This window comes from Hakea prostrata, chromosome 11 (assembly GCF_041222555.1).
Source record: "Hakea prostrata isolate BN-2017 chromosome 11, UWA_Hpros_2, whole genome shotgun sequence".
Lineage (NCBI taxonomy): Eukaryota > Viridiplantae > Streptophyta > Magnoliopsida > Proteales > Proteaceae > Hakea > Hakea prostrata.
This window is the reverse complement of record NC_142610.1, coordinates 8,997,233-9,022,922: the sequence shown is the minus strand read 5'-3', so window position 1 is coordinate 9,022,922 and position 25,690 is coordinate 8,997,233. Positions and strand designations below refer to the sequence as shown.

Here is a 25,690-nt window from a genome sequence, read left to right as displayed (position 1 = left end):
TAACTATATTGACACATGGTCCAACCACCATGATCCTTTAATTATCTTGATAATTGAAACATTCCAACACAATGATAAAATAATAATATAAAAACATGCAAGGCGTCACAACTCTAGATCCCCAATTGCTGCTACGGTTCTAAGGTTTGCTATGTTATAGGCCACGGCTAAAGGACTGGAGAAAGTAATATTCGAAATAACTGCAATGACCTAATACGTGTGCTTCAACCCCCCCCCCCCCCCAAAAAAAAAAAAACAAAAAAACAAAAACAAAAGAAGAAGAAGCTGACAATGGCCCACTAGATGCGAGCAGTCTTTATTTGAGCTTCACCCTTGAGGAATGTAATTTTCAATTTGTTCCCAGACTGATCAATGTTGTAGCTAATCACCTAGCTAGGAAGGTCAAGTTGGTTGCACACATGACTTCTTGGCATTTATTCCATTTTTTTATCAGAGACCCTTTGTTATTTTGTTTTCTTGGCTTTGCCACTTCAATAAGATTCCTCTTATGGAAGGAAAAAAAGTTTCACTCAGAGGCAAATGATGCCTAAGGGTGTTAACGATGCGTTTCAAATGATGGTCAAGTTTGTTTTGGTTCGGGCTTAACAGTTTCGCATTGAAAAACACCAAGCCAATCACAACCCATTTGCAAAATAACAATTTCACTATAGTGCAGCTTGAATTTTAGTTGGTTAATGGTTTGTGCTAATTGTTGGATTCGGATTGTGAGAGTTTTGAGACCATTACAAAATATTGTTATTCACTCTAACAATAAATTTTTAGTAAAAATTTTGAAGCAAAATGTATTCTGATGGCACTCGGTGTAAGTAAAACTAGAAATATATTAGAGAACTGACTCAAAATTTGAACCTTTGAATGTTATATAAATGTAGTTGCTCTTGGATAGAAAATTCTCTATAAAACTATATCTTAGTAGAAAACTAAGACCACACCCAATAAAAAGAAAGAAGAAGAAGAAAGGAAAGGAAAACTAACGGGCTAATGGGCCATACACGGGCTAGCCTAAACTAGCTCAAATTATTCGAGCTTTGCCCTCCTAAACCCAAACACAACTCATTAATATTTGATTTGAATTTGGTCAGGTTATAATTATTGGATCCACCAGGATCTATATATTATTCATATAATAATTAAATCATAGTTATGAATATAATCACAAAAGCGTAGAAATAAATACTTGTAGTGCGTTATTGTTATAGATCCTCCTTTTGTTCTCCTTGAATTTTTTGTAGCCTTTCAATCTTTGGAATCCTTCGTTTGAGTGTATATGGAAACAACCTCAAACCCAAATGTATCGTATGACGGCTACGAGAACCCAAGAAGTTATTTATAATATAAAACCCTACCATTTAACCACTCCTACAATAGTAAAGGTCAGTAATACCCCTGAATGAATATGGATCCAGATAAAGAGACCATATTAGTTAAGCTCACAAAACCCAACAATAACTAGTGGTTTAATTTGATTTTACCGATTCAGGTTGCAAATTGACGCGCGTAATGATCCCTTACAATGTCGCTTCATTCCATTTTCTTTTTCTTTCCTGGAAAAGCCCCAAATGTCATTGTTGGTACTCTTTCCTGATTTTTCCAAAGTATCAACCACCATTTCTTGGACTCTTGTGAAGACTAATGGGTATTTTTGTATATTTATATTTAATAAGACTTACCTACGTTAGCTTGCTGAGGTAATCATACCAACATCATCAGCACAGAGTTTTCAAAGTCCGTGAGCGTCATAAAAAGCCCGTACCTGTTACCAGACTTCAATGATTCTGTCTGAAAGTCTCCATCTCTGTCTCCCTATCGAACACGTGTTAAGACTAATTTTGCTTCAGTCCTACGCTTTAAATACATAAATAATCATGTCTTTTATATTGGCCATCGGATTTAGATTTTGACCAAAAATCTTAATTTCGCTGTTAAATCAAATGGTTAAGATCGAAATCTCAGTCAAAATCTTTACCAATTCCCGATCAGACGGCTGACAGTACCGTCTGGTGTCATTATAGTGCTGGTCTATTTTTACAAGACTTGAGCAGACTCAGTGAAGAAAGACTACCCAGCCGCCTTGAGGAGCTGGAATGTTATATTCAGCGTGTATCAGACGGTCCTTGGAATAACTTTTCTTTTGCTCAGAATTCTTCTTTTCTTTTCTATAAATCTTTTATCCGTTCTTCACTCATCATCTAACAATCATGGAGTTTGAAAAATGGAGTTTGAATAAGGTAAATGGGTATTTCTTCATTGAAGGTTCTGTAGTGGGTTTAGTGCAACTATCACACATGAATTCAGCTTATAGTGTGTTTTTTTTTTTTCTGTTTGATTTCTTCAGGTTCAAGAACTGGAATCACAGATTGAGAGTTTACACAAAGAGAATGAGATGCTTAGGTTTTCTCTTGAGATCATGAGTAAGAAGTGTCAGATACTTGAAGGAACAGCTCTTGCTGGTGCTTCCAAGAGTCTTTTAAGTGAAGACTCCAATAGGAGAGCCATGGATATTGCAAAAACAAAGGTGTCTCGAGTCCTTAGTAGAACCGATCCTCGTGACTTAAGCCTTGTAAGTTTTCTTCTTATTTGATGATTGATACAGATCTTTCTGGGTGCTAACTGTTTATGGCTTCCATTCTTTTCTTGTTTTAGGTAGTGAAAGATGGGTACCAGTGGAGAAAATATGGACAGAAAGTTACTAAAGATAACCCATCACCCAGAGCTTATTTCCGGTGTTCCATGTTTCCTGCTTGCCCTGTCAAGAAGAAGGTACAAAGAGAGAGAGAGAGAGCAGTTATATTTAACAGAACCTGAATTCTATTCAACTAACCCATGCTGCATTTATTGTGATTAGGTGCAGAGAAGTGTAGAAGACAAGTCCATATTGGTTGCAACATATGAAGGAGAGCATAACCATGAGGCTAATGAAGCATCTAGTGGTTATATAGATTTTCAAGATTGCACAATTATAGCCCCAACTACAAACTTCCATAGTTCTTTCTCTAATGATCTGAGTCTTTCTCAACCAAATACAACTCTTGGATTATCTCCTCCTCAGGTTTATGAAGGCAACAGCAGAAACACTTGCCATGATTTCATAAATAACTGCAAAATTGAAGAATATGTGGCTTCTGTAACAAGAGATCCTAACTTCACTTCAGCTTTAGCTTTAGCAGTTGCAACCCATAAAGAGAAAATATATTAGATACAAAGAAGAAAACAAGATATTCAATCGTATTCATTCAGTTGAGTGCATTACATATTTATAGTAGAGGGCATCTCTCATTGAATACAATATATGATTCTTGCACACATAAGATATTCTTGATATGGAACATAGATTGTCGCCCAGATTGAGGTGCATAGATGAATATTACTCCAATATTGTGTATGAGATGGTTGTGATCTTCACCAATATTGCATCCCGAGGTAATTGAGATCTTCAATTGGAAGTACAATCTCTTTGGGGTAATGGACATCCATAATAAATATTATTTATAACACTCCCCTTGGATGTCCATCAATAGATAATGTACCTCGTTAAAACCTTACTAAGAAAACCCTTGGGAAAAATCTTAGTGAAGGAAAGAGTATACATATCTAAATAATACGTATTGGTAGCTGCCTCATTAAAAACCTTACCGGGAAACCCTGGGACAAAACCTTGGTTAAGGAGGTGCGCGTATTTTACTCCCCGATGATAACATCATTGAGTATCTTTGAATACGTACATTCCATTATCATATACCAACTTCTCAACATTTGAAGTAGGCACGCTTCAATAAATAAACCTGTCAAGTTATCACTTGACGAATTCAATGACATATATTTCACCATTTCATTGAAGATCAAGAGTGAGAAGAATTTCGTGAAATATGCTTCGTTCTATCTTCTTTGATGTATCATCCCTTCAATTGGCTTTGCATGCGCATAATCTTCATATAATATTGTTGAAATTCCTTCTTCTAGTAGAGCTCATGCTTCATGATTGTGTTGTATCATTGATCTTAACCAAATATAAAATAGTTAACATTCACTTGAAAATAAATAGCATGTTTGAGATCTAGTTTTATGTAGATCGATAAATATCCCGCATCCGCAAAACTAGTAAGTTGATATCCACATTCATAAAATAATATCATGTCAATAATTTCTCGAATATCTGAAATATATGTTTTATAACATTTCAGTGTCTTCGTATTGGAGAATAAATAAATCTTGTTAATACACTTATAGAATGCTACATCCGATTGTGTATTATCAGCAAATACATTAATGCCCCAATAGCACTAAGATATGGTACTTCGGACCAAGAATTCTTCCTTGTTTTCTTGGGGTCGAAATGAATCTTTCTTTATATTGAGCGATCTCACAACCATTGGGGTACTCAATGGATGTATTTTATCTAGATAAAATCTCTTCAAAATATTCTCTATATAAGTTGATTGATGACATATTTCATTCGTCAAATGCTCAATTTATAAATCAAGACAAAACATTGTCTTTTCAAGATTTTCATTTCAACTTTCTTAAAATAATCTACTACTTTTGGAAACTCTTCGAGTTTCGATGATATTTAAATCATCATCATATATACTTACTAAAATTAGATCCATATCCTTTAATAAAGGCACATAATAAATTGGATCATTTTTATGCTTTTCATTTAGTAAATATCACTAAGGAGATTACCATATTGCCTTGATAATCTTTGAAGCCTTATTGGCAAACTTCCTAGGAATTTTTATATGCTTCTTCATTTTGAATCCTTCAAGGATTTTCATATATATATTTTACACTCGAGAGCCATATAAATAGGCTTTAATAATATCCATTAGCGCATGTCAAAATTTTCATATCTCTGCCGATTAATAGATATCTCAGGTGATTGCATCCACCACAAGAGAACATGTTTCCATGTAATCAATGCCGCATCTCGCAAATTCTTGTGCCATAATTCATACTTTATATATCACGATTTCATTATTTTCCTCATTTCATTTTTCGCAAAAACTCATTGTCCCCCTGGCTTTATACCTTCGGATGTTGGACTCGGGTCCAAACTTTAATTTTGCGCAAATTCAATTCCTTGAATTGCGTCTCTACATTTTGGCCAATCATTTCTTGATTTATATTCATCAACAAATTTATATTCAAGATCCTCGTCTTGATGTATTATTTCAACAATAACATAATTGCAAAAATGTTGTCGACAACTTTATCTTTTCGGTTCCATCTTTTTCCGCAATGACATAACTAATCGAGATCTCTTCATTATTTTCGTGACCTGAACCTCTTCCGGGGTTTTATGAAAGTTATGTCTTCGGATCTTCTAATCAATTGTCTCCATATTATGACCATCTTGATCATTTGCTCCTTTCATTTTCTAGGATTTTATCCTTGGAACCGATTGATCTTCCACGTTTTAACGTGGTTTAATTTCATTTGCACCGATAGATTATCCTGTTGGGACATCAATTCTAATTGGAGCATTTACGTGGAATATGAGATTTAGTAACTCTTGCGTCCATCGCAGTTGATTTATAATATTTATTGCATTATCCTTTGAACTTCAAGTTCACGTCTCTCCGATCTAATGAGATAATGATAATGCATACAATCAATCTCTTTTCCAACTGTTTATTCTCTCCCCCTCATGTTGGAACTAATTCATCAAAATAATACTTAGCAAGTATTGCATTATTAAATCTCCTATCCTTAGCAATATATTGAATTATATGAGATTTATATCCAACATATATTCCCAACTTTATTTTGGGACTCATCTTTGTCTGTGGTGGAGCAATTGAACGTGCCGTACATCCAAAAATTTTAAGATGAGAATATTTGCTTCCACCATAGCCAATTGTTGGGAATTTATGCAACCTTTTGGCCTCATGCATACAATGATGCTTTGTTCTCATAAACATGGTTTAGCAATTAATTGAGACAATTAATAAATAATTTTACCAAACCATTTTGGATATAAACATGAGTACAGGCTATTTACCGTGATCTCGGTTGTTATACAATAATCATAGCCCGAGATGTAATTCACCATTATCAAGACAACTGTCTTTATCTTATAATTCATAAATTATGCTCTTAATCTCATTATTTGAGCAAACAATCTCGCAAACACCAAATTGCGAGTTCATAATGAACATACATGTCCACTTTATAGATGCATCTATTAAAATCATATATTATCTGAATGGTCCACATGATGGGTGAATGGGCCCATACATTTCACCCTCTATACGTTTCAAAAACGTAGAATGTTCAATCTCAACTTTAGCTGGTGAATATTAATAATAAATATTTCTTGAGAACAAACAATACAAGAAAATTCACTTAATTGAAGAATCTTCGTTCTTCAATGGATGACAATTGAATTTTCAATAATTTTTCGCATCATACTTGATCCGGTATGGTCCAACCGGTCATGCCAAATAATAAAATTATTGGAATCAATGTTCATTTGATTTACCCAAGCATGTGTTTCAACCATGCGATATTCGTGTAGTACAAATTGGGAGAAATATCTAATAACTTTGTATAGATATTTACTTATACCATTATTTGTAGTCTCAATCCGATAATAATTTTGGCAAATAGCTTTGAAACTTAATAAGTTTCTTTGAGACTTACTACAAAATAATGAATTATTTATAACCAATTTTATCTCCCGATAATAATAATAGATTAGCTCTTCCGGAGCTTCCAATCAATGTTGTACTACCGATTTTATATGAACATTGGCTTCCGTATCATCAAATAAGAGAAATATGTATATTTTTCTCTCAAGATAATATGCGTCACAAAGATATAAGAGAATATTCACATTCTTCATCAAAATGAAACAAAATATATTAAAAGATATATAGAAAGTCAATAAAAAAAATTTATAGAAGAAAAAGATTAAATTTAAGATAAACTAACATATGAGATGAGATTTGAAGAGAAAAGAATTACATAATCAAATCTTCAACTATTATCTTCAAAGAAGTTTGCAGCATCTAGATATGTAGTACATGTGAGGCCATCAAAATCATTCCTTTTATAGGCAAAAATTGCTCAAGTATCATGATTTTGGAAAATCTAATTTATCTCCACATTATTTTTATTTCTTTAATTAAGGCTTGACAAAGCTTAATTAAATATTGTGGAGTATGATAGATACATGTCTAATAGCTTTCATACCAAATCGGTAAAAAATATTATCTTCACTTCTTGAATTGTTATATTGAGAATCCTTATTATTCTCTTATTTACTTCCATAATAATGACGGTAATTATTCCGTCTTTTGCCTCATCCTCTTCCACAGTCATGACCATAATTTTAATTTTGCCTTCTTTCAGGCATATCATGAATTGTTGCATTCACTTCAGGGAATGGAACAGAACCAATAAGACGAGCTTCATGACTTTTCATTAATAGTCCATTATTTTACTCAGCCACAAATAGGCATGATATCATTCAGAGTATTTCTTAAAACTCCTTTTACAATATTACTATTGTAACAACAAATCTGAAACTTGAAAATTTGTCGGGATATTTTCATGAATAATATTTTCTCCTTATAATTTCAAAAGAGAATTAATTTCAAAACTACAGAACCGTATTTATTTACGGCTTCAAATCTTGCACTTCATGTGCATCTCAGAGAACGTATTTATTTACGCTTCAAATCTTGCAACTTCATGTGCATCTCAGAATCGTATTTATTTACGCGGTTTCAAATCTTGCAACTTCATGTGCATCTCAAGAATCGTATTTATTTACGCTTTCAAATCTTGCAACTTCATGTGCATCTCAGAACGTTATTCATTTACGGCTTTCAAATCTTTCAACTTCATGTGCATCTCGAGAACTATATTCATTTACAATTTCAAATCTTGGAACTTCGGATGCATTTAACAATCTTTGTGGTGCAAAGCTAGCGGCCACTATATACAATAAACAAAACCACAATCATTAAAGCAACATAATATCTTATTATTTGATTGATTCTTATATTCAATAAAACACATACCTTTTATCATGATGCACTTACATTTCAAGATGGACAAGGTAAACTCCATTGTTTACAAAACGTGCGAGGAGATCGATCATTATTTTCACTTTGGAATAGAAAACATAATGATACATTGTCTCCTGTCTTTCTTCTCAAACGCAATACTTCGAGCGGATTCGTTCTTCGAGCGGAATGGTGCGATAACGTGTTATAAAATAAAGAGAAAATATATTAGATACAAAGAAGAAAGACAAGATGAGTTCAATCGAACTGATTCATTCAATGAGTGCATTACATATTTATAGTAGAAGGAGCATCTACTCTGATATGGAAATACAATATATGATTCTTGCACACAATAAGATATTCTTGATATGGAAACATAGATTGTCGCCCAAGATTGAAGGTGCATAGAATGGAAATATTGACTGCCAATATTGTGTAATGAGATGGTTGTGATCTTCACCAATATTGCATCCTGAGGTAATTGAGATCTTCAATTGGAAGTACAATCTCTTTGGGGTAATGGACATCCATAATAAATATTATTTATAACAATAAACAAATAAAAAAAAAAAATAGAAGAAAAGCGGGGGGGGGGGCGGGGCCCAGGAGGGCCGGCCCCTTTTTTAGGGGGGTACGAAATAGGGGGGGGCCCACCCCCCAAGACTAAGCCCAGCCCATACTGTAGAAGGCCCAAAAGCGTTTTAAGCTATGTATGGTAAACTAGTGATTGTGGGCATCACTTTCTGGGGGTAAAGAAGGTTAGTTTTGGACCATTCATTTTCCTTTGGATGAAGGACATATGTCCATCAGTCACATTCAAAGGTTGAGATAAAACAAGAAAATGGACCATCCATTCTCTCTGGATGAAGGACACATATCCATCGATTACATCCAAAGGTTGAGATAAAATTTAAAAGATATAATTTATTTTATTTTAATTTAATTTTAATTTTTAGATATGTTTTTTTTCCCTCTCTCTCCATCTCTTAATCAATACTTTTCACTAAATAGTTTTTCGTTTGTGCAAATAGGGTAGGTCTAATTTAATTTTATTATTTATTTATTATTATTATTTTTTTTATTTTTTTTGTGTTGGGGTCACTCACAAATAGGGTCATGTCATGATGTAGTTTCGCGACTTCGCAAATATTGGCCGATTGCGAAACGAAACTAGGGGCGAACGAATCATATACGCCAATCCGGCGTTCCCCGATATCGCGTTCGGATACATTTTTTTTTTTTTTCGATTTTTATATTAATCTTGCCTTTTGCGTTTCTCTCTCCATTCTATCCCAATCTTACCAATTCTATTCAATGATTCAGACTCAAGTTATGTGTTAATGTTTTGAGGAGAATCTACATAGAATAATTTATGTGAAGCATTTTATAGCAAATCTTCAAGATTAATGAGCTCTTCCAACTATATTCTGTGTATATCCTCAAAGTCAACATGCCAATGTGGTTGGGTATATCTGAAATAATTTTGGAACAATTTAAATTATGAAGGTTTTGTAATAGTCGCGTTAATCATTCCAATTATGTCCGTGTTTGGTCTTAGGGTACCGTTATGTGGTTGGCGGTTTTGGATATTTATGAATAATTTAAATTCACCACATCTTTTTATGGAACATTTAAATTATTATGAATCTTGTAATAGAATATTCGAGTGAGGATAATCATTCCAATTATGTCCGATGTGTGGCCTCGGGTAACATATTATGTGGCTGGTGGAGTTTATAGAATATTTTAGAATAATTCAAATTTACCACATATTTGCATTAGATTAGGATAGGCATCAAATTTACCAAATTATCGAATTCCCCATCGGCCTTTTCTATTGGGGGCGGATCTCGGCGTCGGTCCGGGTGCGACCGGCCTTTGTTCCATGGTTTTGTTCAAGCAAAGGAGCCTTTTTTTTTTTTTCTTTCCCCCTCCGGGTGAACATCACATAAAAATCATTTGAAAATCTGAATGTAACAATGCATTTACCATTATTTTCTCATTCAAATTCAATTTCTAACCCTGAACAACTAAAGCCAACGACTAAAATCTTTCATCTCCTTCCTTAATTTTTATTTTGGGATGCAAGCAACCCTTTCTTCTACCCTAGATAACCCTCTCATAGGTAAACTTATCTGAAATTCAAACCTTTGACATGACACTGGCTTTGATACCAAATGTTAAGTATCTGGCCAATGCATGCCAAAAACTATGAAGTTGATGGAATAAGTTGAATCAAACCCTTTAACCTATCTCATACTAATTACTAACACCCATATACTAAACTGAGTCTCATTGGTACGTAACAAAGTGATGGCCCATATAACATTATACCCTTGAAAAGACTAACATGTTGGCTATGACAAAGAAAATTAAATCTAGTGAGCAAAGCAAAGCAACCAGTGAAAACCCCTAGCCCATCTCTCTGTCCATAGCTTTAAGCTTTTAAGTATCAAATACATTCTGCCTTCACAATGACATATAGAACTGGCTAAGTTTCCTAGATATGGGGAAACTTAAAAGGGAGTACCAAATACATAAAGCTTCTACCATTGTGGGTTCTCAGAGAACTCTATGTGGCTTTTATCCTGCTTTCTTTATGTGTCTATTTTCATACTCAAATCCATGGCCACTTGATTACGACACCCTCTATTGAGAACCAAACTCTCGATAGCAAAATCTGGAAATACAGTTGATACCGGCCCAACTATCCATCTGAATATATAAAATCTTCAGAGACAATGCTTTTTTTTTTTTTTTTTTGGAGGGGGGAGGGGATAAAACTGAATTTCAAAATTTCTATTTCAAATGAAGATGTTGTTAAGGTCCATATAATTAAAATAAGAAACTGAAAGGTTATTTGAACCAACAGTCAATCTCAAGCTGTGTTTGGGTTATTAAGCGTATTATGTGTATATATAAAGGGTTGGGTTTGTAACAAACCTTATCACAATAAAAACTAATTCAAATTGGTGTTTATTGAATTTGAATATAGTTGACACCATCAATTATTTTCTTCATGCATGTTACCAGTGCCTTCAATGTAGTAGGCATTCAACAACTGGTTCAACAGAAGTTGCAGTTCCATGTACAGAATCACAAAAAGAAACTGTCTTTTCTCCTGGATTTGTACGTCTCAGATGAATTTCCTCCAAGAAGATATCTTGGCAAGGAACAGTTCGGCTACATGCAAGATGAATGGCAACTTTTGTATTGGAAGACCCATTTATCCTACTGAACTTGACATCCCTTACTTGAACAGCCGATGTCTTTGCATTCATCACAACACAACCGATCACAGAACAACTACAAGTTAGTGAAGAAGAATAATCCTCCAGACATTGAAATGCAGGAAATATTCATATCATCAGCTTAAAAGGAAATGGGGGGAGGGTTAGGAAGTAGTACTTAATTACCTGGTTCTTACATACTTTGTGTCCTTCATGATCACAGTAGTACTGATCAATGACTATTGGATTATCAACTGAATTCATGGTGATGTTCTCAAATGATATTCCTCTAGCAAAACCAGATCCACCCTACAAAATATAAACCAACTCAGGAAGATCATCTCTGGACTTAAAAGTGTAAAATTTCAACAACCCAAAAGCAAAGCACATCTGCAGATGTGTTACGGTGTTAGTAATGAACATTACAGCTAGCTAGCAGTTAGCTTATCACAGTAGTAGCAAAACAAGGATAAGCATGCAAGATTTTGTATCTTGTTACCTGCCATGTCTTAATCCGTGCCCCATTCGTTGTTCCATTGAATTGACAATTGGAGACATGAACCTCTCTTACTTGAGCTTCTGATGAATAATCCCCTAAGCTTCCAATACTAGTAAATACAGTGGAAAGATGATTAGAATCTGACCCTAGAAAAACCCTATTACCATAAATTTTCAAAACTCATTGTCACACTATAATTTGTTTAAACATTTTGAAAATAAAGCTTGTATGATACACCTTATTCCATGCCCAGGGCCACATTTAATTCCAGTGATAACCACATGAGAGCTCCCGGTTTCAATTGAAATACAGTCATCTCCTATAAGACAAGATTGAGCAAAATTATAAGGAGATTTGATACATGGGTTCATTTCATCCTTAGAAACATAGTGAACATTGAGAATGAAGCAGTACCAGTTCCTATGATTGAATCTCTGATCACAACATGGTCAGAATTTGATACATGTATACCATCTGTGTTTGGACTGTCTCCATGTGCTACAATATTAACATTTGAAACATGAACCCGAGAAGAGTATTTGATCACCAAATGCATTCTTGGGCTGTCTATGAACTTCAAACCATTCATATGAAGTTCTCTAGCACGAGCGATTACCATTGTCTGCAACAGGAGAGTAGAAAGTTAGGGCATAATTAAGGAGAATCAAAACTAGACAATTGTGTATTTTAGGACTTGGAAGAGATAACAGTTGTAGTACTTACATTGGGCAAGTTAGAGCATTTCTGCACAGAAAATTAATAAATGAAAAGAATGCGTTTGATCAGTCACTGCAAAGAATTCAAAGATTACATTTTAAAGATTGGACAACATAAGCAGAAATTTACATTTTTTCTTTTGCAATTCCACCAGGACAAGCCACGTCCATCAACCTGGGCAGTTTCTGATCCAGTGATTATTAATCCATCAACAGAATTAAATTCAATCCAGGAATCTGTTCCAGAAGCTTTCCATTCTGATGCTTCACTTGGAGCAGTTACCTTTCCTGAAATCTGCATCTCAGCATATACCATAATTAAGTTAGAAGCAGAACTAAACAACAGAAAAGAAAAAGAAAAGAACTTTGCATGCATGGTTTGTTAAGTACCTCAACAGTAATTTTAGATGATCTACAAGGACCAGAAAATTTGACTGGATTCAACAAGAAGGTCTTGTCTGGAATGCTCAAGGTGGAAGATGTAGTACTTCTGCAAGCACTAGCCCATGCACCCAAGAATGCCTGCAAGTAAAATATGGAAATATCAATAAAAGTAATGCCTCAAAAACAGATGATTATATCCTGCAAAAACTTTGAAGACAGATGATTTTATCTTCAAAGAAGATCAAAGAAAGAAAACTCTTAAGTTAACAAATTTTACCTGTGAGTCATCAGTGTGGCCATCTCCAACTGCTCCGAAGTTCATCACATCAAAAGTAGTTTCTGCCTGGCGATGTGAAGGGACAAATCTTGAACAAGTCCATGCAAAGATTGATGCCAAAGACAACAAAAATGTAAGAATGGAAACCCCCTACACAGAGGAAAGAAACACATTATATAATATTTAAAACCACTGAATTCCATTTCAATGGAGAATTTCTAGCTGTGAATAATAAGCGACTTATGAAAAAGAAAGACATGACAGAGAGAAATGATTTTTTGTTTGTACAGTGAAGAGAAAGAAGAAGAAGAAAAGAGCATCACAAATGGATAGATAAGGAGAAAGGAAGAAAACGCACACTGTTCGCCATGCTTTCTTCACTAGATTATGAGTGTTTGGTTCTATATATTTCTTTGTCAAAACTATTATGAACCTATGATGTGAACTGATAACTAGATTTCTGTTCACAAAACTATTTGTTATGATTTTGTTTTATTTTCCTGGTCGATTCTATTACCACTTCCACCCTCTCTTTATTCTTAATTTCAATATGTTTCTTCTTATATGAAAGATTCCTCATTTAAAGTCTTAGAGATATAGTAGTGGGGCTTTCAACAACTAATTGTAGTGCCGTACAGTATAGTATTTATGGACCATGTGCATACAATAAACCTAACTGTATAAATACAAGAATATAATACTACGTATTCCTAACACGCCCCCTCAAGTGTTGACGATCCATGACCGCAGGCTTGTCACGTAAGAGGAGGAATCTGGGCCGAGAGAGAGAGAGACTTAGTGAGAACATCTGCAATCTGATCAGGTAGAAATGAAGCGCACCCCCAAAAGCTGCCAAACAATAAGTTTCGACATATAATGAAAATCAATCTCGATATGTTTGGTAGGAGAGTGAAATACTGGATTGACAATGAGAAAGGTAGCAATTAATTATCACAATACTTTAGAGGGAGAGTGGCTTGAAAGACTCCAAGCTCATACAAAAGTGATTGAATACTACCAAAAAAAGGGGGATTATTCTCAATGGCATTATTTTGACATGTCTGCTTTGAGTCTATATTGGTTGGAATATATGAAGGAGAGCATAACCATGAGACTATTGAAGCATCTACTGGTTTTATAGATTTTCATGATTGCACAGTCATGGATCAAGTATAAATTCTCATGTTTCTTTCTTTAATGATCTGAATCTTTCTCAACCATATTCAACTCTTGGTTTATCTCTTCCTCAAGTTTATGAAGGCAACAACATAAACCCTTTCCATTGTTGGTGAACCTCTACGAGTCCCACAGGGACTTTACCACAAATCGCAGAGCTCAAGCTTGAAGAGTTAATTTAATGTCAAGTGAATTACCTCAAGTTGTTTCAATCAAAGGTGGAGATCTCCTTTCAAATAAATTCAAATTTGAAACTCAAAATCAAAGAATACCTCAGCAATTGACTCTCTCAAACGATTCAAAATTCAAATCTCAGCAGTTGGACTCTCTCAAACAATTCTCACTGTTCTCCAATAAAGATTCGAAACTCAAATCTCATTAGTTGGAGTCTTTCAAACAAGATTCCGAATTCAAGAGTTGTAAATTAGTTGGAAACTCCTTATGAATCTTTTCATGTACATACCATTCAATATCAATATACGAAATCACAACCACTTTACCATCGTGGATGTAAGTTGAATCAAGCAACCGAAACATGTTAAAACCTCACATACAATATCAATTTCCAGTAATAACTAAAAAAATTTGAAATTATGTGGCTTACTTAACAAGAGATCCTAACTTCACTTCAGCTTCAGCTTTTGTAGTTGCAAGATCAATTGTGCCCCTCCCAAATCCTTCTTCTCAAATATAAATTTCCTCTTCTTGGACCTGCTGCTGCTAACTGGCTGGACCAAATAAGGCCAGGGCTTCCAGCTATGGGCCAAGTATTGATGTCCTGATTACTGACACCTATGCTGATCAGCTTATTGATCTTATATTCACTTATTAGTTGTTGACCCCAAAAAAATCTTAGATTGAAGAGCTGGTCCTGAAGTGGACCCAATTAAACCAGCCCATGCTTTATGGGCATATGAATTAAGAATAGGCCCAAACTCCGAGTCTAAGCCCAGCCCATACAGTAAAAGGCCCAAAAACATTTAAATTCGTGGTTGTGGACATCACCTCTTGGGTGTAAAAGGGTTATATTTCAGCCTTTCCATGGAGGCAAGGTTGCAGGCTCAGAATCCTTTATCCTTGAGGGTTGAGGATATTAGTCTCTGATGCCCATTCCACCACAAATTTAAGAAGAGAACTAAACATGTATGTTGGCGGAAGGCAGAGCAGTATTATCTTCTACCCTCGAGAGTAGAAGAATCGCACTCAAGGTTGGAGTTTCCAAAGAGGCTGTTTCCAAACCTTGAACTTGCTACGCACCGTTTAGCAAGTGAGCACTTGACCAACATATTAAATTAAACACCGAAAATCTTATATAATTATCGGTTAACATTTCATTGAAGAATTAACTTAAGAAAATCAATAATGTGTAGGTTGTTAATCAACTTTAATGTTTGGTGAACTAGATTCATCTTCAACAAATGCTTTAGCAAGTTCTCTATATCTTGGTCAATATCTTTTATTAAATGATTTTTTGTTTTTTAAAGAGAGACTAGATTTAAAAATTCATTTCATGATGTGGCTTTGTTAAAGCAAAACAAATTTTTTTTTTTCCTCTCTCATTTGGGTGATAATCACATAAGAAACATGTCAAACTCTGAAAGTAATCATGCATTTAGCATTATTCTCATTCAAATTTAATACCTAACCCTGAACAAATAAAGTTGAAAAAAAATCTCATTCAATCTATATATTATTTTAATATGGTATTTAATTGTTTCTTATTGTTGTCACAGAATCTCCACCTTCCGCTTCGATCACCTTAATCACTAGACTAGTTACCTACAGCCAAGTAAACGAGTGAGAGTGGGCCGCCTCAGGGGGCAGGAAACCACCTTCAAAATGTAAATCAGTTTACGGACCACATAAACCCTTCCAGAGACCTTCTCTGGAAGGGGAAATTGAATGAACTTGAGAATGTTTCTTTTGATAGGTGTAGAAGTTAATACCTTTCTTCGTTTTTGGTTTACCGTTATATAGAGGAAGTTGGACCCAGAAAATGCAACATTCTCTCCTCCTTGGAGCAATCTTCCAAAAGAAGCTTGGTGCTCGATGGCTCACTTTACAAGGGTGGCAGAGGGTCTTGCCAGGTGTCCCCTTCGAACGTGACTTCTCTTTGTGAAATGACCAAAAGCTAGATCCGTAGATCTTTGCGCAACACGCATGTCCTCTGATAAGTGTTGCTCATTTAATGTCTATGTACGGTGCATTAAATGCCATACTTAATGCCTAGGCACACATGTCCTTATTGGGGGAAGATCGGGACTTGTCACGTCCCATCCGTGAAGTGGGTGTCGACAAGTGCACCGAAGATTAAGGTGGGACTTATCCCCGCCAACTGGCGAACACATCATGGTGGGTCCCTTCTCAGTTTAACCAATCCTCTTGAGCTGCCTCCTCTAACCAGTCTTTGGTCCAATTGGTTCAGAGTTCCGGTTTAGACGCATAAGGAATTTCTTGACATAACACTTATACTTACATAATAATAGACCTTTGTTATAATTTCCCAAGTACACTTAGAGTTCAATGGATTGCTATATGTGTCAATTGAATTGGTCTAGTTCCTTTGTGGTTTCGATTCCATGACAACCATACTGGATCTGAACCAAGTTTATTGGCCTCAAATATGAGACTTTGAAACTATTGACTGATTTAGGTGCCTTTGTAATTCTAATTAATTCAATACAATACTTTTCCCAAGCTCCCCCACCCAAAAATAATAAATAAATATAATCCTACTGGCAAAAGCTTCCACTCAAGTAAAATTCACAACAAGGGCTGAGCCAAGATTTAACATTGAGAGAGGGAAAAAAGGGAAAATAAGGAAACCACATAAAAAGACGGCCTACTGATAATTTTTCACACATGAAAAGAATGTCACAGGAGTCTCTATAGAGAAAATGCAAAAAATCAAAGGCAAAAGAGAGGTTAAGTTCTAAAGGAGAAAAAGAAAAATGTAAAAAGGACGATAAGGGTTTTTCCAAACAAATTTGAAAAAAATCGGGGGAGGGGGCCATGGCCTCCCTTCGCCCCAAGGTGGCTCCTCCCCTCATCCGAAGCAATTTTTATTTGCAATTTTACTCCAACAATTTTACTCCAACATTTTTACTTAGAGACTGTTACGATATCTTGACCATCATATCATTATCATATATTTTCAATAGAAGAAGATGATTGTTTGATGGAGGTAACATGACAATGTGCATCAATTGGAAATTATTTTTCCTCCTCTGTGAGTGATGTATTCCTCCTCCGTGAGTGGTGTTTTCATCCTTTGTGAGTGATGCTTAGTATCATTGTGGTGAGTATTTTCACAAGTGAAATCTTACACTATCTCATCAACAGTAAACTAGTATGAAATAGAGTTAATTATAGTAATTTTATACTTGAGATAGCTTGATTCAAAAGTATCTTCTCTTTGTTTTAGTGTTAATTCTCATTAAATTTTGTTTTAGTGAGTCTTAGTGTTTTAAATCTTGTAAATGTCTTTTATGTCATTTATGCTTGAATTTCCCTTGGATTAATGGATGGAATTGATTAGTCTTCTTTTTTTTTTGCGATTGTAGGAAAAGAACTATAAAGGATGAAGAAATGACAAGAAACATAGAAGAGGAACAAAGAGCAAGTCTTCTCAGTTTGCTGTAAAGATGTTGTAACAATTGCAATAGCATTTTTTCCCAAATTGAACACACTTGGCATCATCTAGTGAAATTACTGAAAATAGCTAACTAATTAGATATTCCTCTTGTCATTACATGAAGGATCTCAGCTGTTGATATCAAAAGGAAAATTTATAATCCTACAATCCATTTCAACCCTATCACTTAAAGAAAGTTTGGGGGAATTGAAAAGGAGGCAGATGAGCTACTAAAAAACAAGAGAAAATAGAAGAACCAGAGAAGGAGAGGGAACTCATGCATGAGGAAGAGCTACTGGAGATAGGGAGCTGGAGCATTGTGGAAGCATTCTCCTAGTTCTATTTGGTTTTATATTTCCTACTTCTTCATATCCTAGTTGAACTCTATTAATGGCTGCATTTATTTCTCTGTATTTGAACTTTAATATAAGCTAATTCCTTATTATATTGAGATGATAATAGTACCCAAACCTATGATTTAAATTATGATTATTCAGTTTGTTATAGTTCTGTTGTAGCATAATTTATTATCAATGTATTCAGCATACATGTTTTTGAGTAATTTCATTTATCAATTAATCATCTTTGAGTGAATGCTGTGGTTTTAATTAAATGAAAAGTTAATTAAAGCTAGATCAATGTTGAATAGCGTGAGTTAGCTTCATCCTTATGTGGGTTTAGCTAATCACTATTGGAACTCAGGCATAATTTGCATCCTCAATTCAATTCTCCATAGGAATATGATGGTTTTGAATTAGCATGTTAACGCATATGTGGATTGGAAGATACCCATGTGCAATTTTGTTCCAGGTTCTTTGATAAGCCTTGTGTTACAGCTTTATTGTAGGATTCACAACCCAAATTCAAGGGAGAGGAAATTGAATTCCAACATTCATACCACTTATTTTAGTTCTTTTTGTTGTGTGCTCTCCATTTAAGGTCTCTAGTTTAATTCATCTATCCTTCGTTTATTTAGTTCATTAATTACAAAGTAACTTTTGTCAATCTTGTTTAAATTAGTCTTCTTTTTACATTGATATTTAACGATAAATTTTTCCGTAGAATCAATATTCTACTTATTATTTACTACTTGATTGCGACACGTACACTTGCGTAACATTTTCAAACACAAACAAACAGTAGTCCATTAACATTGAGAAGTTTTCATAGAGAATTCACTACAATGGCCGATTGGATGAAGACTTGGGCAGATTTACAAACACTAGAGAAGAAGGAGAAAAAGTGAAAAGCCTAATGTCTTTCATCTTATGGTCCTTGTGAAAAGCTTGAAATTCAAGGGTAATTGGCGAAACTTTGAAATCACCAATTAAAGTAATGCTAATGGCGATTCAAGCTCACTCAGAATTTTGGTCATCAGTCAAGAAGGTAAATCAAAATGCCATGAATGAAAAAAGAAATATTGTGGAGAAAAGAATGGCATGGAAACATCCAAACCATCCTTTTGTTAAGATGAACACCGATGTAACCTATCAACATAATAAGGAAGGGAGGCATGGGAATCTTCATTAGAGATTGGGGAAAAAAACATTTAATGGCAACATCTCTTCTCAAATCATTCTCGTTTGTGATCGAAAGGAAAGCCAAGGCCATGCGAATAGGGATGTTATAAGTTATAGCAAATGACTTCGAATATGTGGAGATAGAGACTGACTCTCAACTTCTAGTGAATTATTTATTTGAGATAGCCTTAATTACCCCTTACTCTTATACTACCTATAATTTAAGATATCAAATTTATAGGTAGTAAATTTTTGAGCTTTAAACTCATTTATGTTTCTAAAAAATCTAATTGTATTACAAATCATCTAACATGGAATGCCTACTCGGTTCAGGGCCCAAATTATTGGTCATGTTACTCTGATTAGTTACGAGTTTATGTTCAGTTTCTCCTATCTTTTTATGAAAGTTCAATTACCAGAAGAAAAAAAATTAAAAAAATATCACTATCATGCATTGAAATACACCAACTTATTAATTAAATGCATAATTTTCCCTTTTCTTTCACTTTCTCTTTCCCTTATGTTACACAACTGATGGGAGCCAGCAAAAATCAAGGAACCAAAAGATGCTTGGCTCATCAAAAAAAATGCTTTTCTTTCTCTCCACAAAAATGTCTCTCCGCGTCATAACCACATGCCATGTATGGTGTGGCCAAGGTTGTCAAAGTAGCTCCGTCATCTTCGGTGGCTAAAATGCGCCGTCTGCTCCTTTTTCCATGGCACTTCGACGTCTCTTCTCTTCTCTTCTCTTCTCTTCTTTCAGCAATTCCCACTACTGCGGGCCCCCTTAGACCCTTTGTCTCTGTCCCATCAATCTCCTTCCCTCTAACTGGAATCTTTTCTTTCTTTCATCTCTTTCTCTCCGCAATCCTCACTTGATTGTGATTGTTGATGATATCGAACGGCCACGATCAACATGAATACTGCACACAAGATGAATAATTGATGCATATTATCAATACGACTCTCGAATTTACTTAAATAGCCCTCTCTTGTTTGATATGACAATGATGTCCTTACCTGCCCAAATGCGAACCACGACTGAAGAGAAATACCACGTGATAATAAAAACTGTTGTTGCCACGGCTTCCTTGTGGGTGCACCAACGCCAAGCGTTTCTACACCGTCCGATCCAAAGCTTCCCTACAAGCAAAAAAAAAAAAAATTATAATTTTTTTTTCATTGAACAACACCTCAGTAATATGATTTCAAGAATTCTAATTTTCTGGACTAAAACTGCATATTAAGACCATCTGATTGCTAAGTGTGTCTGGAAACATTCTCAAAGAACAGTTCTGATATTCTTTTCTTCTCAAAGAAGAGAAGAACTAATGGAAAGTATTTGTTAAAACAGTTTCTTCCTCAGGGAACCAATGAGAAAACTGGCCTCAAGAACAATTTTACTTGTTCAGAGACAAGATTCTATTAATTAAATTATAAATTTAATTTAAAAAATATTTCCACAACCGACTAACCATAGGCTCATTTCCAAACACATCGGCTAGTGGGAAATCTATGGATCCACCACATTGCTTCCATTTTTAATAGGTAGACCTCATAACTTTACAAACAGCTACAGCAAAAAGAGAGGTTAATGATTTCACTTGGTTCTGAAATATCCATAATCTAACTCTGTGGCACTGACCGACAGAGTTATCATCATTGGGTTTGGGAAATTGGGTGTGAACCAATGAAGAGTGGGTCCATCATATCCCATTGATTAGTCTCCAGGTCTGTTCTTGACTATTGAATAGTCTGCATCAGCAGATATTATAAAGAGAGAAAAAAAAAAAAAAACAAAATGGGAGGCAATAATAGAACCTCATTACCATGAGCTGTGAGTTGATAGCCACAGCAAGACCAAAATTTGGGGACTGTCAAGGCTGCAAAGAAACCTACACAAAGAGGAGAAAGTGAAGAATAATTAATACAGCAACAGTAAAAAGGTTCTTCTTTGGATAGTTCAACTGTAAAAGTTTTGAACAATTCAGAAATCTGATCTTACCCAGTTTGGCCATCCCCCAAATGGTTATGGAACTTCCATATCGAGCCAAAACAAACAGCAATATTGCTAGCTGCCATTATCAAATTTTTATCTTTCTTAGTAAATCTGCTTCCTTAGAGAGAGAGAGAGAGAGATGTTTATTTTACACTTCACCTTCATTGTAGAGGCAGGATCCCCTGATAAGAGGCCCTTGAGATTCACTAGAAACTCGTTCAAGTAAGGAAGGATTCGTTTTAATAACCTGATTGCTTCTTCTTCTTCCACTTTACAATCCTTGTTTGATATATCCACACCTATATTTCCCCTGTTACATTTGGTTTCTCGTATAAGGAATACAAAATCAAAAAGACAGAAACAGGAAAAATGGGAACTTTTTACTGAGATTTGTTGTTTGGGAGGATTACCTGAATAGAATTGATTTAGATAAGAAGTTAGTAGCAATATAGACAAGACCCAGGTAGGAAATTCCAGAAATCAAGCTGTAGAAATCAGGATTGAAAATAGAATTCAGTCATGGGAAGTGATAGAAACAGCGATTATTGGAGAGTTGTAATGACTGTGGCTTGTAATGTTTACCTATAATTAAACTCTCCTATGAAGGATGATAAGAGCAGGAGGAAAATTCCCCCTCCAAAAGCAAAAGCTGATTTTGAAACGTCTCTCCACATCACCAAGTCCACTAACATTGAAAGAACCACTGTAAAATTGATGGTGCTTTTAAAGTAAATAGATAAACATAATCATATCAATTTAGCCAAGAAATTGGTAACTAACCCATGTTCTGCAACTTGTGTGATGTATACGGAATACTGTCGAACACCTTTGAAGCTGAAGCTGAAGCTGAAGATGCAACTGAGGAAAGACATAATAAAGAATTGAATACCGAAACAATCAGAATCAGGAGTTGAAATCTCTAAAATGGTACAAGAAATAATTTACCAGGCGCTGTTTTTCTGAGAGAAGGATCGATGAGAGGAGGAAATCTAACAGGGCTTTGCTGTTTATTATTCACCTTAGAAAAAATGTGCTTGGGTTTTTCTCGATTCTGATGATGAACTTTCTTCTCTTCATTCACAAATTTCCTGGGTTTCTTCTCTTCATTCACAACTTTCTTGTTCACATTAACAGAGATAGGTATAGTCATAGGCTTTTCATGAATCTGGAGAACCTTCTTTGTTTCTTCTCCTATTTCTTTAGGTTTTTGTCCTGCAAAGCTGACTTCCTTATCATCATAAATCTTCTTCTCAACCTCAATCTCTAAATTACCCACTTCATCCTCTCTTTCGTATTCACCATCAGCATCAATACCTTCATCATCCGTCAAAAATTTTCGAGGAGAATCAAATGAAACAGAAACATCAAGCTCCTTTCGAGACGCTTCATCGCTTAATCTCTTCAATTCCGATTTCGTCTTCCTTATCTGAGATGGGTTTCTGTCATTCCAAGTTCTCCTCTTCCCAGAGGTTCCATCATTGTGATTCCGCTTCACCCGGTCGTAAAATTGAAGCCCTTTATCCTCACCAACGTCTCCTCCTGAATTCTCTGCTCCACTGAACACCTTAATCCCACCATTGACTGCATCGCTCTTCATTCTAATTTCCCAAACAGACCCAGCAACCACAGAATTTTTAGCTGCTGGTCTTCGTTTAATAAAATCCATCTCTGTTTCTTCACTCTCTTGCTATGATTTGCTTCTTTGCTAAGTTTGCATCAGAGATTATGCAAATTTCCTCCTTCGAAGAACACCCAAAAGACCCAGAGCAGACTTCTCCTCTCTCCCTCTCTTTCTCTCTGAGATAAGCAACATGCAGATGAAGGAAGCTAAATTTAGGGGAGAAAATGGGGGAGAGCGAAAACGTGGGGAAAGATTCTCCTCCACCGTCTAAATTTCTCTTATTCTTTTCTGAGAAATCCTCAACTGGAACCAGGCTGTTGGGACGCGTTAATGGATACCTAGAACGAGCACAAGGTAATACCTTCCGAGTTTTTTTTGCTTCTTTTGACAAGTAGTGGTGGGAAGGTCACATCCAGGAAGTTCCAACTCCAGATCCCTAGATGAACAAAAGCTTAGCGTTAAAGTATTATTTTCTACGGCATCCATCGTTTTTAAAGAGTAAATGAGAAAAATATGTGAACGCCACTTACAATGGAGATGACTGATGAGGAACACAAAAGAAAAGCAAAGAATTTTGAAAAGCAAATGTGAGACTCACTTACAGCAACGGAGGTGAAGAACAGAAAAGAAAAGCAAAGGATTTTGGACTTCCAATTAACTTCTTGATGTTTTTGAACCACATGTAGCAGGTGTGGATGATTCCGAAAGACTCTCTTAATATCTATTCCTTCGCATTTGTTTTTTTAGTTAGTTTCTTCAGCATTGACTTTCTTTTCATATCTATAGAATCTCATGGGATTCTCGTTCATTCAAAGATCATTTGTTTGATGGAATAAAATCAGGGGAAGAAAAACAAAGAATCCTTTCCAATGAATATTAAAATCTAGTTTAGTTTGCTTAGGTGAGGTGAGATTAAGGATGTCAATTGCGTATTAAAACTGTTTGAATTGGTTGGTTCTTCTGATTCCCTTTCCCCATCGGCTTCTTCAGCGGACTAAGGTGGTCCAGACTCAGCATCTTTAGCATCTTCCACGGGTAGTGACACAGGGGAGTGATCAATCGAATCGGGTTCAGCAGTTGGCCTTCAATCACTTTCCAATGGGTGGAGGTCTTGACAGAGCCTTTGCAGATAGATGGGTCGTGCCACCCGGAATGGTAGGGTGTATACCGTAAGGGATATAAATTCGGTAATTTTACAATTAAAACACTTTACCTTTACTCGGTCCTTTCCCTATTTCAGGTACTTATACCGTCGGTTTTCTTGTAAACCAACTGTCATAAAGTTAACCGTTTTGGTTAGTTTGACCTCTATTAATCAGATTCATCTTAGATGTGAATTATTGGTTTTTCTTTTCTTTTTTTTTTTTTTTCACCCCAAGGTTAATTTGGAGGAAACCATGGATTTAATTTCAAATCATGAAATCCAAATAATTTCAATTTATAGGAAAAATACATTCCTCTAGTGATTCTTGATTTTGAAGCAAATCATTTAACAAAAGTAACCAAATGGTTATTTCAAATGGATTCATGACTGAAAGGGTTTGAAATCTCTAAAATAACATAAAAAAAATACACTACTAGCGTATAGGAGACAAGGCGGACCCAGGATTCAATATGGGGGGGGGTGAAGAATGGAAGTCGAAGCACAAATGCTTTTTCGCCACACATATTGTGTGGGTCCTAATAAGGCCCATTGAGGTCCCACCTATGAATTATTTTAAGGAATATGCACACATATATTTTGTGGGGCACACACATATTTGACAAAAATAGCTAAATTGTTGATAATGATATTTTTTTTTCAATAAAATCTAAGTAAATTGAAGCATCAGTACAAAAAAAATACATATGCTACCAACCCTAAAAAGTCATAGGCAAATCAAACTTTTTTTAGATAAGAGATGCAAACCAATGGTAGTTAGTTACTTACTAATTGTAGATATTTTATTTACAATATAAAATCCAATAACAAAAATTGCAAAAGAAATAAAGAAAATTTGAGAAAGAGAAAGAGTATCTTATTGTGGAGAAGATTTTTTTCCAAATTTTTCTTAACCCACGCCTTATAGAAAGGGAAGAATAATAAATAGGAAAAAAGAAACGGAACAGAATAAACAGAAAAGAAAGAGGAGAGAGGAGAGAAGAGAGAATAAATAAGAATTGAAGAGGTAGTTTTTAATTATGAATGAAATTTTAACTTTCTAATAGGATTATTTTTCAAAAATTTCCTTTTAACCCACATTTATAGAAAGAGAATAGAATAAATACGAATAAAATATGTGAGAGAGAGAAGAGAATAAATAGAGATTGAGGAGTTAATTTTAACCAAATATGATATTTGATCCGACCCATTATTTTACCTTTAGAAAAAATTTGTTCTCAATATTTAGAGGGCCAAATAGTGACATTTCACATGTGCGAAGAAAAAAAACTGAAAAAATAAAAAATTAAGAAAATTATAAAAAAAATTTAAAAACTCCGGGAATTGGCCATAAAAAAGCTCCCAAACCCTTAGTGGGTCCGCCCCTGATAGGAGACTCTGCAGGTTGTAGTTTGGTTGGGGATTTCACTTCATTTTGTTACAATGTTTCCATTTAT

The 25,690-nt window shown here is 35.1% G+C and overlaps 3 protein-coding genes across 3 annotated transcripts; 1 reads left to right on the top strand and 2 right to left on the bottom strand.

Moving 5' to 3' along the window:
* Nucleotides 1-2,167: 2,167 nt before the first annotated feature.
* LOC148999952 (putative WRKY transcription factor 40) lies at nt 2,168-3,217 on the top strand. The gene is made up of 4 exons (XM_089139108.1): nt 2,168-2,249; nt 2,357-2,581; nt 2,665-2,781; nt 2,867-3,217. The coding sequence occupies exons 1-4, from the start codon at nt 2,220-2,222 to the stop codon at nt 3,215-3,217; spliced, it is 723 nt and encodes a 240-aa protein (XP_088995234.1). The 5' UTR covers nt 2,168-2,219.
* A 7,857-nt stretch (nt 3,218-11,074) lies between these two features.
* LOC148999951 (putative polygalacturonase At3g15720) lies at nt 11,075-13,512 on the bottom strand. The gene is made up of 10 exons (XM_089139107.1): nt 13,501-13,512; nt 13,143-13,292; nt 12,878-13,003; nt 12,612-12,782; nt 12,489-12,509; nt 12,180-12,387; nt 12,003-12,084; nt 11,766-11,874; nt 11,453-11,575; nt 11,075-11,368 (listed from the first exon to the last, which is right to left on the bottom strand). The coding sequence occupies exons 1-10, from the start codon at nt 13,510-13,512 to the stop codon at nt 11,075-11,077; spliced, it is 1,296 nt and encodes a 431-aa protein (XP_088995233.1).
* A 6,255-nt stretch (nt 13,513-19,767) lies between these two features.
* Nucleotides 19,768-23,827, bottom strand: LOC148999950 (uncharacterized). The gene is made up of 10 exons (XM_089140882.1): nt 23,623-23,827; nt 22,417-23,528; nt 22,252-22,329; nt 22,054-22,174; nt 21,882-21,956; nt 21,631-21,781; nt 21,478-21,547; nt 21,302-21,367; nt 20,493-20,615; nt 19,768-20,395 (listed from the first exon to the last, which is right to left on the bottom strand). The coding sequence occupies exons 2-10, from the start codon at nt 23,135-23,137 to the stop codon at nt 20,298-20,300; spliced, it is 1,503 nt and encodes a 500-aa protein (XP_088997008.1). The 5' UTR covers nt 23,138-23,528; nt 23,623-23,827; the 3' UTR covers nt 19,768-20,297.
* Between the last annotated feature and the right edge of the window lie 1,863 nt (nt 23,828-25,690).